The sequence below is a fragment of the Thalia democratica genome, chromosome 8 (genome assembly GCF_965202585.1).
Source record: "Thalia democratica chromosome 8, ktThaDemo2.hap1.1, whole genome shotgun sequence".
Classification (NCBI taxonomy): Eukaryota; Metazoa; Chordata; class Thaliacea; order Salpida; family Salpidae; genus Thalia; species Thalia democratica.
The window spans coordinates 27,109,440-27,127,037 of record NC_139172.1 but is presented as its reverse complement, the minus strand read 5'-3'; the positions used below and the strand labels follow the sequence as shown (position 1 = coordinate 27,127,037).

The window sequence follows — 17,598 nt, the reverse complement described above, 5'->3', positions numbered from 1 at the left end:
CAGTGTCCGAAAACAACAAGCGCATATCCAGTAGAATGCATGATCAGCTTTTACAAAACAAAAAGTTAGTTAGATGAAGAAAAAAAAAAGATAAACACTCTAATACAAATTAGTAACTTTGAATGTATTTCATATGACTTAACGTGTTTAGTTGTACATTTGTTAAGCAATTTAATGGTAGTACGTCTTAACTTTTTTTTGTCAAATCTTTTTCAAGTTTTCATTAAAAAAAATTCAAACTACTAAAATATACGAATGCTTCGTTTTTTTTGTGCAGTTATTTAAATTAAGTGAGGTAAAAAGTTTTTGATTGTAACAGTTGAAATATCACTTTGCATTGAATACTTTGAAGACATTTGTGCATCTTACGAAAGTGACTGCTTAGTTGTAAACGGCACCAGCTTTTGTCAAGAAACTTCTGATTTGAATGAAAACAGTAAGTTTTTTAACTTAGTGTATAATAATAAAAACAACTAGTAACGATCATGTCTTCTATAGTTGTTTTTAACTTATTGTCACGCTTTAAAAATATGTTTAAACAATAAGTTTATAGTTTGATCGATTCTTCGAAGTAAAGTTTTATGTTTAAAACTAAAAGGTTGCGTATACAACAACGACTGTAATTATCCGTACGGTACATGCTTGAAAGAAGAACTAATATGTCAATGTAGTTTTGGATTTTCCGGGAGTAAATGTATGAATCGTAAGTATTTTATTTTACAAATTAAGTTTGTTTTTCATCTTTATTTATTTAATTTATTAAAATTTACTTTTTTATTTTATTGACATCGTTTTACTTCGATTTCAAGTTTTCGAATATTTAAAAGTAGTTTGAGTTAAGCTAAAAAGTAATAATACTTAATAAACAACTTGTGAAGACTTGGATTTATATAAACTTCAACTTAAATAACTTAAAAAATTGGTCATTGCAACAGTTCTTTTGTTTTATACAAAGAATTTTAAATTGTTTAACATTTTAACGACATTTGTTACTATAAAGCTTAGCTTTTTGTAAACTTAAAGCTCGACTATAACAAATATTAAACTACAGTTTTTTTAAATAATAAGAAATCAAAAACAATGTAATTTAAAAACAATGTAGTTTAAAAACTTTCCAAGTTACTAATTAAAGAAAAAATAAGTATGACTGAAAAGTTACTTTTTAATTTAAGTAGTTTATTACTGTATATTTGAAAATTGTTAAATTTCCATGTCATGCACACGCGTCATACTATACAAGGAATTTAAATACTAATTAAATATTAACCTAAAGTTTAAATGAGTTTAATAATACTAAACATAATTAAAAGTTTGTTTGTAATCTATAATTTAGATACTACGAGTAACTTTTAAAATTTATTATGTACTGAAAAATAGTTTGCATATTTTTTCATTGATCAACAAAGCACATTTTTTAAATTGAGATTTTACTTCAGTTCTATAACAATTAGCTTTATGATAAAAGTGTTTAACTTTACAAGAGTTTTTGGTTTAACTGATTTTTTTAACTGCAAAACTATTCCGTACTAATTTTCACTTTATCCTTAATTAAAAATATCAAAATATTAGCCATAGAACTGCTACTGACAATTTTTTGTGCTCTATTCGTACTAACAGCGACTTTTACAATTTTGTACTCTTTCAAAAAGTACACCGACAACAATGTGCATCAGGTGAGCTTTTTATACGCATTTATTTAACATTTTAATATGTAACTGAACTTTATATTTGTCAATTTATATTTTCTGTATTTTTACACACTAGAAATATTTCATTATTTTTCTATTTTTATTTTTTAACTTAAACACCTTGTTTTTGTAGTAAAATTTTTCATAAAGGTTTTTAAAAATCTTATACTTTAATGATATAGGTGAATAAATATCAAAAATACTTGTAATTTAACAGGCTGTTTTGTAAATTTTTAATGTAAACATGTAAAAAGTACGACTATAGATTTTCTTGCTAGATAGTTTTAAATAATTAAAGAAAAATATCATGGTTTTTTTTTAAAGAGTTTTCTAAACATATTTTGTAACTAAAACACAACTTAAACAAATTTCATTAAAACTATCGTTACTAATTGTATTTTAAATGCAGTTTATTTTTGACAAGACAAGGCTTAAACACCTTACTTTAGAAAATTAGAAAACGTATTAGAAAACTTAAGTTTTTACTTAACTAACATGTTAATAACACTAGTTATGACTGATAGAACTAAGTTTCTCTTAAATAGTTAAGTTTTTCCTAAACTCTTACACACTTTAATAAATAACTAGAGTGTAGCTTAAATACCAAGTATAGTTGTAAGATATTTGCCTTGTACATTTCTTTAACAAGTAAAACTGTTAGAACACAGAAAAAGTAAAAACTACCTTTTCCAGAATTCTGAATCAAAATCAGTTGTGTTTTATGTGAATGAACAAAATTTTATAAATAGCTTAAAACCAAAGGTCATTAATGAAGAGAATACGGAATCAAACAATAAAAACCAAATAGCAACAATAATCAAAAGTGAAAAAAACTCTTTTTACAACTTTCAAGTAAAAGAATTTTAATTTAATTCATTTCTTAACTATAAACAGTTTAACGAACAAAAAAAACTAAGTTATTGTTTAAACTGATCTTTTTCGTTAAGACATCTGTTTGTGGTATGCAAGGTTTATAAACTTTTATTTAAATTTAATGTTATTTAAGGAGACTGTGGAAACTCAAACAGATGCAGATTTTACAGAATACATAGAACCTAATGTGTACAACCAAGAATCAATAACAGTGGTTAGAAACAAATTCTTACTTTGTCTTTTTTAATAGTGGTGTTTAATGATTAATATTGTTTAATTTTAAAACCACATTGTTTTGTATAAAGTAAACTAAAAACATTTTATATTTTATAAGTTACTAAATGCACCAACAATTTTTGCTTTCGACTTTAGTTTTTGAACTATGAGAGTTTTAAATAGATAAATAAACATAACTTAATTTTTTCAACTACTCTGAAAGTATTTTACGATTAATTTCTTCGACGTTTACAACTTTAGTGTGAACTTTTGTTTACCAGCATTAAACAAAAATTCATACACGATTCTAAATAACATAATAGGCACTTTCGTTCGACAGCTTATTTCTTAAACTTTTGAATATACATATATCTTTTTATTTACATGAAATGTTTTACGTGAAACTTTTTTATAAACTTAAACAGAGAGAAAGCTTCAGAAATAATCAAAGTGAAAAAAACGAAGAAACTGAAGAGGACTACATTTGCTTGAACTAAATAAAACTTTTTTTAGTTTTCAAAAGTATTAATATCAAAGTTTTTTGCTTAACTATTTTAATATTTTTTAAAAAGTAAATCTATACAAATGTCTCATATGCTATTTAGTATTTTGAAACAAGTGAAAAATTTTCTCAATGTCATAAATTTATGTTAAAGTTTAAACGACAGAGTTTTTGTTTCAAAGTTTAAAGTAAATAAACAAGTTGTAAACGTATTTTATGGTGATAAACGCAAGTTTATTTAATAAACTTATTATTTTAAATCAAGTTGTTTTTTATACGAATTTACTAATTGCTAAGTTTATAATTGACTAACCAGTCGTAAACGACAATATTTCTTTTTTTATGTTTGATTTAATGTCTACATATAAAGTAAATAGAAAAGTTATGAAATTTATATACAAAGATAGATGTAATCACGTATTGCATATATTTATGGTTTAAATGAAATATAATAAAATTGTATTACACTTATGTAAGTGAGTTCCGTACTCTTAAAACTCAAAAACAAAGTACAATGATCACGAAAAAGCTAGTGAATAATTGCCGCACATTAGAGCTTTTTGTATAAAAAGAAGCTATAAAGAAGCAATATTAAATTTATTATTTTTAAATATTTTATCTACAAACACCATGCATAAAAACAGAATATATCACTGTTAAACTACTTTAAGTTCCTTTTTGTTACTAAGCGAGCTATCAAAATAAAGTTTCTCTTTTAAACTAGAAGTTTTTTCTTAGATTATAGTCCTTAAACTTTAAAAATGCTTTTTACTCTATTATCTAATTTTTATACTAAATGTTGTAACTTATTTTTAGACTAGTCTACTAAGCAAAACTAAATACTCTAATTTTCTTCACATTAATAAGACTACTTGATTATTTTCAATTTATTAAAGAATGAAATGTTGGAAAAATAAAACATAAGTTTTACCACTGTTAAGTGAAACCATTATGGAATTCTCGTTTGACAAACGACGGACAATTTTTCCCCACAGTCGGCAACAACAATGTCTGATCCGGTCCATTTCAGGCACTGATTTTTGTTTAGATACTTTACCCAGAAGGCACCATTTTGTTCAATGGTGGCCTCCAATGGTCTCATTGCTAGTCTGTAATTATAAAGCAATTTATGTTTTTCACCAGTTGTTTAACATTGTTTTTCTCGTAATTTTTACCGGTTAATATTAATTTAAAATAAAGCATTTGTAATAAAGATAAGGCTTGAATACTTGATCTAGTTCTAAATTCTTTCGTTTTTGTAATGAAGGTATTTGAAAGTTTATTATAGTGTAAAAACAAATTTGAACACAACTTTTATTAATCTTTTTTAACTTTTTTCTTCTCATCACAATTGTTTACTTATTTAAAAAAGCTTTTTTAATAATCTCACTTTAAGTGTCTGACTGCAAAATAATAACTCCAGTCTTTTACAACAACGTTCCCTTCGATTCTGAAAAATTTGATGAAAGCCGCTACATCCCACCCTTTCCCGTGCTTCCTACACAGTTGTTCAGCCATCCAGTAGTTCTTATTATAGTCCCAATAGTTGAAGTCAAACAGCAAAGTTTCAGGGTAAGAGATGTAGACGTAAATCCATCTATAACCTAAATAAGCATTTAACAAAGTTCATCTTTTTAGTTTTTGAAATCAAATGAAAAGCTGTTTAAAGTTTATAATAACTAAAATTTTTTTTTTTTAAATATTATTACAAAAAAATACTAATGACTTATAATGACAAAAAGTTATTAAAAAATACTACCGAGTCACCTATGCACCAGTCCCAAGAATCTCCATTCATCCAGTAGTCGCACCAAGGCCATCTCGCAACAGCCAGGTCCGTCGAGCTCGGGTCTTTTTTCCACAATCTCGTGCACGATTGGCCGATCACCGACCAATCGCGATGGTCTAGAGCGCTGTATTTTGGGTTCCAGTTTTCGAAATCGCAAAATTTTCCGCCTTCGGTTTTCACCCACAACACTGCGACTTCTGTTGAAATGTGTGAGTTTTTGTTACCTTTTACATAAATTTATAAAATTGAAAAAAAAGTGCAAAAAACTGTTTGTGGAAAAATATTTTAGTTAAAATGAAAAAAAAAACTGTAAAACAACTCAGAGAGTTCATAAAATTTTATACTGTTTTGATTTTAGACACAATTGTTGGCTAACTTAAGTTGCATTACAAAATAGTTGTATATTTATTTTTTTGTAAAAAAAAATAGTTATTTTAAAAAATAAGAAAATAATCATTAACTTCCTCGGACTGCAGAAGCACCATCGAAAAACAAGCCAAGAAAAACCTATAAAATTTTTGTTTATATACATTTTTTAAGACAAATTACTCAATGTTAATAGAAATTATAAAAACAAGTCTATAAAGTTTTAAATTCATGAAAACTTTATTTTAAAACACGATACATTTTTTATGTTTAAGCACAACAATTTAATTCCCTAGTTATATATAATTTTTTCACTGAAAGATTTAAAGTGCACTTGATTAGAGTATTTGAAAATACAAACTTCTTTATTAATTTTTATCTATTAATGTTTTAATTATTGTTAGGTATAAAAAAAAAATAATTTTTTTAGACTTACAACGATAACTGATAGAAACATTTTCTTTTTTAAATTCATACTATTCAATAAGTCTTCTGCAAATAGATATAGGTTTAAATATTATAAATTCATGTGTTTCTATTAGAAATAGATTTTTATTACTTGCGACAACTTAATTAAAACAATTTATACATTATTCTAATACACAGTTAATATTTTGCTTCAAAATAGTATTACTATAGCAAGAAAATAATAGTTATAAAAATTCCTTTTAAGATTATTAAACTAAAATTATTTTTACATTCAAAGTCTTATCTAAACCAATGTAAAACTAGTTAAAAAAATACAGTTTCGTTGCTCATATGCGTACTTCATAAACATGTTAGCACTGAAAAGTAGTTAAAGCTATGATTTATATTGTTTATATACATCTGCTGCAGACATGGTATAATCAAGATGGCAGTTAAATACAGCTGTTTTAATTGTAAACACGCGCTTTAAAGCTCTATAGTAAATTGAGAGAAATTTGGAGAAATAAAAGAAACTAAAGTGAAAAGTGAGTGGTACGCTGGAGCGCGCTCGAGTTATTCTCTTCATTTAAGAAATTTACAAATAGACGCAAAGTTTTAGCGCAAAAGTGAGAGAGCTAGAAGAAAAAAGAAATTTATAAGCCAAAATCGTACGCTTGAGTAATTCACTTAATTTTAAAACTTTAATAATGCATGTTAATTTTTTAAGTTTTAACTAACTTTCACGTCTTGTCTTATATTTCTTAAAGTCAAAATTTTTTTTTGTTCCTGCAAAAATTTTATTAAAGTAAAAAACTACATAAGTGTTTAATTTACAATTTACTTACTTATTTTACCATTTTTTTTTCTTATGAAAATTTTTATCAAAAATTTATTTGTTTATATACCTTAAATTTTTATTAAATGAAAAAAAATAAGGTCAGTTTAACTGGTTTGTTAAAGATTTAAGCTTAATTTACTTTTTTAAACTAAATTAAAAATATTTTCTGCTATAAGTTTTATAACAATCTAATTATACTAAAGCTTTTGCAGTAAGAATATTCGCAGCTAAAAATGTTAACTTAGTGAAAAGATATTTTATTAGATAATAATGACTATGATATAAAGCAAAGACTGAAATTGTACATTTAAAGGAATTCATGTTAAACTACTTTAATTTGTTTCATAAAATAAAACTTTATTTAAGAGAAAGAAAATCTAAAAGGTTACTAGTATTACTTATTTCATTTATCTTTAAGTTTTAAACCATTTTCAATGTTTAATTTGTAAGTATAGTTAACTAAAAAGAAATTTATTTTTGTAAGTTGCTTATGTACTTCTAGGTTTATTCATTTAATTCAAGTTTCAAAGTTTGTGAAAAAATAAAAACTAGGATATATTGTAATTAAAAAAATTATACAAACCTTCGACACTACAAAATATTATACTAATACAAGCTATATACTCTACATACTTTTTTGATATATATATAAAGAGCTTGGATTAATTTTATATGTTTATTAATAAAAGAACAAGTGCATAACATAAGGGCAGTTTACAGCACTATGACTTAAACTAATTTGTATTGCAATAACTAGCAGTTATGGCAATTAAAAAAAAATCTATATTGGTAAATAAAGAAAATTGTTTAAAAAAAAAGCTGATTTGAAGTAAAAATGTTTTGTTTAAAAACCTAAAATTTTAAATAAAAATTTTAAAAAATACAAAAGTTAATACGGAAATTTAAAATAACAATTTTAAGTATTAAAAAATACTTAATAAAAACTAAGAAAATGAAAAATTTTAAAGTTTGTAAGGCAAAAGAAATTTAGCATAATACTCATATGATAAAAAATTAGCGCGATTAACGGTTGGATTATTATTGAACTTATTATTGTTACTACAAAAAATGTAAAAAAGTACAAATAGTCTAAGAAATTTTAGCAATTAATGTACAAAACTTTGTAAATAAACAAATTTGAAATTTTTGAATAAAATACAGTCACAACAAATTTAAACAGTAGAATGCTTTAACAGTCACTCAAGTAAAAGTGTTTTTAAAATAGTGAATTGACTTTAAATGAAAAGCATTTTTTTTTTTGAAAAAAATTAACTGCTTTTTAACACGCAAAAATTTTGTTGAAATTTTATATTACATTGTTTGCTGCAAACATTGTCAAATTTGAAGGTTTAAATTTGCAGTACTCTTCGTTTGTCAAGATTTCATTGACATCTTGGCTTCTTGGTTTGTACAAACTAGACTTACCAACTTCTTCTATCAATGTATCTGAAAGTGGAAATTTGTCACAGCATAACTCCATTCTTTTGCAGGTTGATCTGAGAAAAATAGAATTTATTATAATTTTGGGTAATAATTGGCTTAAGAATGTAAAAAGTAATTGTAGGAATTTTTTATTACTAATGTTTGAATTGAACCTTTGAATGAAAAAGAGTAATTTATAAACCATACATTGAGTTATAATTTTGTACTTTACCAATATTATATTTATGATAAAAATATTCAACAAACAGATTAACACTATACTTTACTTTATCTAAAAAGACAACAACCTATATAATATTTAAATAATAAGCAAACGCCAAGCTTTTTAACCTTGTACAAATAGTTTTAATTAGAATAAAAAATTTAAAAAACTACCTAAACTAAAATTTGTTAAAAAAGTTCTAGTAACTTTTACTAGTGATATATATTATTGAATTTTACTGATAATATACCGATAAATTTAGCAAAAAAATGTTTCAATTCTTATTATGCATTTATTCTTCCCTTATATTTAAAATAAAAGAAAAAAAATTATATACAACAAATCGTTGTAATACAAAATATTAATTTAATTGGATTACATTAAAAAAAACAAGTTATTAATAGGGCCTTTATGTCTCCTATAATAAAATATGTTTTTTAAAAGTAAAAATCAAAATGATAAGGTTTGTTGAATAATAACAAAACAAAATTCAAAAATTTCTTGTTTCAAGGATCCGGGTACACAAAAAGACCTCTCGGTCATCGAGTTGCATACCCAACTTTAACTAAAATTAAATAATCTAAATAATGATTAAAAACTTTACAGTTTAAATAACACATTAAAATTTCATTTCTATGAAATAAATAGTTTAAAATAAAAAGACATAAATCCAAATACATTAAACTTTTACTTACCTAATAATCATTAAGGAGTTTAACAAAATATGGCCCATATTAGATTGTCTATTGTTTTTCGAGATATTCATCAAGGAAAAGTCTCGCTCGATTTGCGCGTTACTAAAAGGTATCGTTTGTAGTTTCATCATTAACTCCTTAAGTTCTTGGTATTCAACGCGAACACTGCTCCAAAAGTTAACGTTTGTTGATTTATCTGTTAAGAATAAACTGATAACTTTTTATGTACATAATCAATTGTAAGTGTACTCTTACAATAATAAATCATGTTTTTATTTTATCAGAACTTAGTTTTCGGTAGATTTACAATGTTTACTAAATTACAAAACTTGTTTAACATTAACACTGAAAATTTTAATTTATATTTAAGTAGTAGGTTACTATTGTTATTTTCCTTTAGCTAACCGATACTTGTTTGATGACGTCCATGCAAACTTTTGTATTGAAGTGAGATAGTATCTCTGTGGTTTCCTTCAAACAATTTTTTAATTTTTGGATGTTCTAAAAACTTCTCAATATCCGGCATCCGTCTATTTAAGGCCTTTAAAAATTTATAAGTTTTAATGATATTTAAATAAGTTATTTTATTTTTTGAAGATATATTTAATACCAACTAACATCGTTTACAACTTCATACTGAGCCATAAATTCAAGATTTTGCAGCATTCTTTTTTCCAATTCAATTATAAACACTACAACAAAACTTTGAAAAATATTTTTTACCTGTATTAAAACAATTAATTATAAAAATGTTGGAATTATAGGAAAATTAGTTACAGATTAGAACCGTAGCGTGTCATTAACAGAAATTTTTTCACGTGTAATACACAACATTAAGTAAATTACTTAAGTAAAGTATGAGAATTTACTGAAAAAAAAAACGATTATGTAAAAAAAAACACAGTTATTATAATAACTTGTATTTTGACTTAAAATTTTTTCAAGTAAAGTAAAAACAATTTCAGAAATTATTCTCATTAAACAAATCCTATTTAAAAAAAATCAATTAAGTTTAGTTGTTAATAAACCCAATTGACTAAACAACGTGAATTTTAATTAGTTTAATCTCTGCCTTCTTACTAATGGATAAATTTGCATAAACTTCGTTTACTTCTACATGAAAGATAGGTTCTTCCAAAAGGTTAGCTACAAAAAAATGTAAATTTTAGTAACTACAACTTAGTTTATATAGTAAAATAATAATTTAACAATTAATTTGGTAAAAAAATTAAATATTGATAATAATTACTTATATCGTTTACTCTGTATAAAATCCAATCTAAATTTGAATCTACTAAACCTTTAACAAAATGTTAGTAATGTTTTGTTATAAGAACGTTATTGTACGTTTGTTTGCGTTACTAATTAAAAAATAATGTTTATTTACGCCAAAATGTTGTAGATATAAAATCAAACGAAACTTTATTATTAATAGCCTAAAATTAAAAATTATTCTTAGTTGCCTTGTGATCTAAATTAAGCTTACTTGAATTTGGTTGGTAACTGAGGTCTTTTAGATGCTGTATAAGTTTTGTTATTGCTAATCCAAACTTAAAAGGTTCTACTTTACTTTTTTGTAGAAGAATATTAACAGAATTTACCTGATGAATAAAAATAATTAATTATTACACTGTAAAAATTTAGTCTTGCTTTACATTTAATTCTTACAGCTAAACTTGGCATGACTACAAAATAAGTAATTAAAAATAAACATTTAAAATCAAATTAAAATGATTGAAATTAGTTATGTTATAGTGCTTAGGGTGTTAATTCATTATTAAGCAGATAATAGGTCTTAGAAACTAACTTTCTCTAAAATTTTGCCTATAAATTTAAAAACAAAATTTAATCTATTGCTATTTAGCATTTTTCGAATACTTTTAGCATGTAAATCGTTTCTTCTTCTTTCTGGCTAATATACAAACAAATGTTATAGGTAAGAATAAAAATTTCGATAACAAACATCATTATAGTTAATAAACACTAATACTTATAAAACAAGGCTCATTAACAAAGAAAGTTTTGTTTAAAAAGATATATATTCTTATTAAATCTATGTTAATTAATTTGTGCTTTTAAACATTTATTATATATCTTCTGATTATATATTTGATTTAATAAAATGTTACCTTAGTAAACATATGATTACTAAGTTTCAGGGCAGATTGAATTTTAAATTTATAGATATTTGTAAAAATATAATTGTAAAAATGCTAAATAATTTAAAACAGGATTGTTTTATGTTTTATACTAATAATTTTTCTAATTATTAAAGCGTCTTGAAGTTTATAGTAATAGTTTAATACCTACTTCATTAAAAAAAGCTTTGAGTACTTCCCAATTCAATAAAATTCTTTCAATGCATGGAAAGTGTGATATCCATCTAGTTTTGCTTAAGGCTTTAAATTTTAACGGAATTTCACCCGTCATACACACACCTAAATTTTCAAAGTCACTTCTTCTTGTGTTAGATAGCTTGAAGTAGTTGAACGTTTTCTTAATAAGCTCCTCAACCTTATTTAATTTAAAAGTATACACACTTTTATTCAAAAACAATGGTTTTTTTTAATACTAAAAATAAATATAAGATAAAATAAATTATCATAAATAAATATAAAAAAACAACTTTGTAACTTGAATAAATGCAGCTTACTAAAATTCTCATTCAACAATTGAATTAATAATTTATATAAAATAGTTTTAATACTTACTTCATTAGGTATTGTAGCTTTGGTTGCATTTAAACATGCATTTTGCAAAGCATGATTTGTACAGGATATTGTTATAAGCCTGGGATTATCTTTTTTCAGAATTTGTCCTACTCCATTCTTAACTCCTGTCATGGAAGCAGCTCCGTCTGTACCTAAAAATACATTTACCAAGTAAAAAAAAAAAATATATTTTTCTTAAATTATAAGACCAGTTTGTGCTTAAATTTATACTTTTCTTAAACAATTGAATAAAATCAAATTAAGTCTATTAATAAAGATAGATCATTGTAAGATATTAAAACTAGTTTATAAAAGTTAGCAAGAATACACAGAGAATAGCTGAAATAAACAAAAATTAACTTACTATTAATATCTAAATTTAAAATTAAAAACACGTTAGTAGTACATATTTAATAAATACATAACTAGAATACAAAAATGAAAAAAACAGTAACAGTTCATATATACTTACATATTGAAACTACATTTTTTAACTGAAAATTATACATCTTTAAGACTCTTTTGAATGCGTTAGCAGTAGATAACGCTGATTTGTCTCTTCCAAGGTCTTCGAGGTGTAAAAATGTAGATACTGAAGTTTTCTTTATTTTGCTTAGATAACAAATACTAACACCTGTGATTCAAACATAAAGCTTTCTATTTTTTTTTGTTATAAGTTTAATAACTGTAAAATTTTAAATGAAAAGAACTTATAATCTGTATACTTTGGAATAAAAAAAAATATAAATGTTTTAAAATTATCTGTTGGTAACTACTACTCATGCTTTTTTAAATAGATATCTAAGAAAATTAAAAAATACCAAATATAGTCGAACTTTTAAGTACATAAAATCTGTGAAATTAAAGGACTACCACTTTGTTCTAGTTAAACAACTGAAGGTAGTAGAACAAAAGTTTAAGAAAGTATAGCTTTAATTGTAATTACAACCGCTGTATATAAAAGGAAAACTGTTATAATCATTTGAACATAAACTGCTTCCGGTTAACCACTCGGTATTTTTAAAATTTTTTCCAGGTTTTCTAAATTTCTTCCACGTTTTTAAAGTTACACATATTAAGGTCTGTTTAAAGTTAATAGTTAAGTTTAATGTTAAAACTGTATTAAAGAGTATAAAAACATGGAAAAGGTACACTAAAGCTGCTTTATAAATGGTTCATTAATAAAAAAAAATTGATGATGACAAAAAACTTTGAAAAATAGGGTATAATTTTCTATTCAAATCCAAATTTTATTACTATACAAGTAAAAATTATTGAAAATATCAGGTTTTTCAACGTCTTTTAAAGATTTATGTACAAAATTCCAGGTATTTTTATGCCTAAAATTTTAACTCCATGTTTTTCCTGGTTTCTAGGTGAAGTGGCAACCCTGCTCGTTAAAGCAACAAATTGCTAATTTATTCATTATTTTCTTTATTAATTAAAATTTTTGCTGTTTAATAAATATTATAATAATTAAATCATTCTCCTTATTAGCAAAAATAAAATCAACAATATTTTGACATATTTCTTAAACTATTAAATAAAAGTCAACACAAAAATCAAATATATGTTAGAAATGAAACTGACTTAGTTTACTAGAACGAGTTTACTGTATAATTATTAAAAAAAATCATAGTAATTCTAACTTTAATTTTATGTAAATTTTAATTTATTAACCTATTAAAATCTGTAAAATAAAAACTTTTTCCTTTAACTGTCATTAAACCTACTTACATCTGAGTAATCTAACAATGTCCAACTCATTGCATAACAAAATATTTTCTTTTACAGCTAACGTGTTACAAGAATTAATCTATATTAAAAAAATAAAACAAAGAACAATGTGTTTAAAGCTTATTTCATGTTTGAAATTTAAATTTAATAAGCTTTTTGTATTAAAATATTTTTATATTCAACAGAATGTATGTAAATTAATAACAAATTTAAACTTAATTAAATTAACAAAGCTTAAAAGTAATTTTCTTACCTAGAAAACTTTGTCCAGCAGTATCTGTACTCTCATCCAGATAGAAAGAACAATGCTTCACCATAAAATCAGTTATGATTAGTCTTCTGCAAATTGGTGCGAGAGTATTGCACACAATCATTTTTGCTTTCCTCCTTTTAAGCGTTGCTGATTCGTGAGCTGTCCCAAGTGTCTTCATGACATCTATCTGGTGTTTGCCTGCTAGCAAGTTCCCGTGAAGAGCTTGTTGCAATGCTAACCGGACTTCTGTCTGGCGTACGTTTTCTTTAAGGAAATTGTTGAATTGCTGTTTAAAAGATTTTTCCATCCTAAACTGATTTATTGAGTTGTGGTTATTTGTGACTGGAGATGCGCGTTTATGTCGGTCAGAATAAGAATGAACTTTTAAGTTGCTCTTTTTTGCTTGTAGTTCTACATTGCACCACTTGCAATAAGCTTTAGTTTCACAATTTGTTGGAGCAATCCAATCTAATAAGTAAAACAGCATTACACATAGTTGACATAACAGATATAACTAATAAAACATTAAACACTATTTATATTTGTTTATAAATAAGTTGTGTATCTAATATTTATTTTATTAATAAGTGAACAATTGAGATTTCAATGATTTAACAAAAACGTTTCACAATAAACTAAACAGTTTAATAGATGTAATAGTGTTGCCTTGTATTTTCAAATTTTTTTCAAAGTATTCCAAAATTCTTACAGAATTTTAAAAGTTCACAATTTTAATCTTTATTTGGTCAAAAATTAGGTTCAAAGTAAGATACTGTGTTAAATAGTATGACAACATTAAAAAGATACTTTAAGCTTACAATAAATGTGTTGGTAGATAAAAAATTTTTAGATGAAGAAAAAAAATATTATTTATATTATAAATTTTTGTGTCAAATCGAAAATTTAACTACTGACAATGCTTAAAATGTTAAAATTTCCAGGTTTTTTTTTAATTTGAAGTTTTTCCGATTTTTTTCAAAAATACAAACATTCCTGGTTTTTTTTTTTTGGGTTAATTTGACAAATTATAGGCTTCCAGGTAAAGTGGCTAGCCTGATGTAAGCATCACAGTTCAACTTGAGCTAATTAAGTATGTATTTACTTTTAAAACGTGCTTTTTAAAGTTTTGTTTCACTACAAGATCAATAAATAACAATTTTTTTTTAATTTATTTATTCTCAATTAATAAAAGCTTTAGTTAAATCTATCTTATAAATCTAAGCTTACAAATGGGATAATAAATTTGCTTATAATAAAATTGTTATTTATATCACAACTTTTATCAAAAATTTATATATAAATTTAATCAATGCAGTGAAATAATTCTTTTTTGAAATAAAAAAACTAAGTAGATCTGTCTAGTAATTAAATCAGTCAAAGCTAATCTTCTTAGCATTTATAAAATAGTAAATAAAAATTTTCTTTTTGTATTTGAAAGCAATATACTAAAAAATTTTATAAAGAATTCTTGATATTACCACAAACCATTTGTCAGAAAAATGTTTTTAATATTCAAATAAATGTATTTTATGACAAAAATTAAAAATTTTTTTTTTGTTTAACAAACAAAAATCATGATAATTTGTAAGGTGTAAAACCAAAAAATTGTTGTAAATAAATAATTTGCCCATCTCACCGCCTTATGGCCTCTATGAACCATTTTACTTAAATAATAAAATTAGAAATTCAATTTTTGTCTATGAAGCGAACTTTGTTTTATACTAACAAATTTTGGTTTTAATTTTATAATAAAATTAACAGTTTAATTTGTGTGTTGTTATTATAAAATGTATTTTAAGTATATTTATTTAAATAAAGTAGTCAAAGGTTAGTACTAAAGTAAAAAAAATGTCATGCTAAAGTATTGTTAATTATTAAATTATTAAAACAAAATGTTAATTTTTAGGTAAAAAGTGAATTGGAATTTTTGACTTTAGATGATAAAATTTTTTGTGCATTATTGAAATAAAATTACAAAAAATACTTTAAAAACTATTTAAAAGTTATTTTTTTTTCAAAAATTACAATGGAAAAATTAATTTAATTCTATAAAAACATGAGAACTTTCCTTTATAATATTTAATAAAAAAGCTCAGTATTAAAAAAAAATTGTTGTTGAATTCAAAATTGAAATACTCAAATGTGTATTCTTAAATACTACAAATTGTTAGAGATAAAAAACCTTTTAACTTATAAACAGATTCCAAAGATTTCTGGTACCTCATCTTTCTAGGTGGTGGAAAATCTAAAGTTGGTAAATCTTCTTGGTCTGGAGTTTCATCTAAAATAATTTCAACGGTTGTTACCTACGAAAATGTAACTGCTAAAGTAATGTGTTTAGTGTGTAACTTAATAACTATTTGTAAATCCAAGAAAAAAAAACCATTAGAGACTTACCTTAACTACTACAGAATAGCATGGTTGCCACAAGTCAAGCTGAGAAATTTTTCCTGACTTTTCCTGACTTTTTCCTGACATTTTACTAAAGTTTTCCTGACTTTTTTCAAGATTTTTCTGACTTTTTACTATAATTTTACTAAAAAAGGCATTGAAAATTAAGTAATTTTGTAAAATTTAAGGAAAATTTTGCAATTTTAGTCTGACTTTAAAGAATTTTTAATTAATTTTTCACTAATCGAAGGCTTTGAAATAAAAGGAAATAAATAAATTTGAACTGACAATATCTGAGGTTTTTATAAATTTTTTTCCTGACTTTTTCCTGATTTTTTTCAAAAACCCCCCATTTTGACCTGAATTTTCCTGACTTTTGTCATTTTTCTTAGTTTTTCCTGATTTCCTGAATTTTCCTGACTATGTGGCAACCCTGAGAATAGCCACCTGATTTTTATTTAAATTTTTTACATGATTTCAAAAAATCTTCAAAAATACACATTTTAGAGTCTAGCTTTAGTTTAAAGTTAAATTTATTGTAATAAACTGTTTGGAATAGTACAAGGTTGCCACTCATGTTTATAAATTTTTCCTGGTTTTTCAAATCTCTACAAGGCTTTTAAAATTACATGTATTTTGGTTTATTTTCAGTTTAAAGTTATGTCTAATGTAAAAAACTGTGTTAAATAATAAAAAAACATTGTATATGTACTATAAAGTTAATTAAAATGTGTATTATAACTAAAAAATTTTAATTGAAATCTTATTTATATGATAGTTTTTTTGTGTCAAGTTAAAATTGTACTACTTAACATGCTGAAATTGTTAAAAACTGAATGTTTTTCTAAGTCTTTGGTTAAAAATTTCTCAAATTCCAGGTTTTTTTTGCCTTAGTTGTAGAGTATCAGGTTTCCAGGTAAAAACAGATTTCCAGGTAAAGTGGCAACCCTGATAGCATAAGCCATTGAAAAATACTTAAGTTTATTGAAATGCGTTTTATGAAAAAAAGTTTTTTTTTGCTGATAAAAAAAAACTTATTTATATGATAGATTTTTTAATCAAGTTAAATTTTATTACCGAACTATGTAAACTTGTTAAGAATTTCAGGTTTTTTAGGTTTATTGTTAACAAATGTAGGTTTTTTTTAAATTATATCTAATTTCAGCTTTGCTAAGGTTTTAATTGCCTTAATTGTCAAAGTACAGAATTTTTAATTTCTAGGTAAAATAGCAACCCTATAGTTATTATCCACTCTTTAAACAATTTCCTGACTTTTTATTACAATTTTCCTGACTTTTCTAAATCAAATTATCAATTTAAACAAATAATATAATACATATTCAAACACTTGGAATTAATAAAGCCTTCAATATTATATTTCAGTTTATCAATATTTATAAAATTAGTAGTAAATATTTTACCTTTATTTATGTAAAAAATATTAAAAAACAACTATTCTACAATAAACTATAAATAATTAAACTTA

The 17,598-nt window shown here is 24.1% G+C and overlaps 1 protein-coding gene across 4 annotated transcripts; it reads right to left on the bottom strand.

Annotated features, from left to right (window-relative positions):
• Positions 1-9,425: 9,425 nt before the first annotated feature.
• LOC145842448 (uncharacterized) lies at positions 9,426-16,773 on the bottom strand. Of its 4 annotated transcripts, none has more exons than XM_082949898.1 (9): positions 16,119-16,773; positions 15,904-16,027; positions 13,722-14,189; positions 11,732-11,883; positions 11,331-11,534; positions 10,507-10,621; positions 10,101-10,166; positions 9,639-9,743; positions 9,426-9,561 (listed from the first exon to the last, which is right to left on the bottom strand). In XM_082949898.1, exons 1-8 carry the CDS (start codon positions 16,197-16,199, stop codon positions 9,700-9,702), a joined length of 1,254 nt encoding a protein of 417 aa, XP_082806024.1. In that variant the 5' UTR covers positions 16,200-16,773; the 3' UTR covers positions 9,426-9,561; positions 9,639-9,699. The 4 variants fall into 4 exon arrangements, with proteins under 4 accessions (XP_082806024.1, XP_082806025.1, XP_082806026.1 ...); XM_082949899.1 differs by having other exon boundaries at positions 11,732-11,877; XM_082949900.1 differs by having other exon boundaries at positions 15,904-16,002; positions 16,119-16,192.
• Positions 16,774-17,598: the final 825 nt, after the last annotated feature.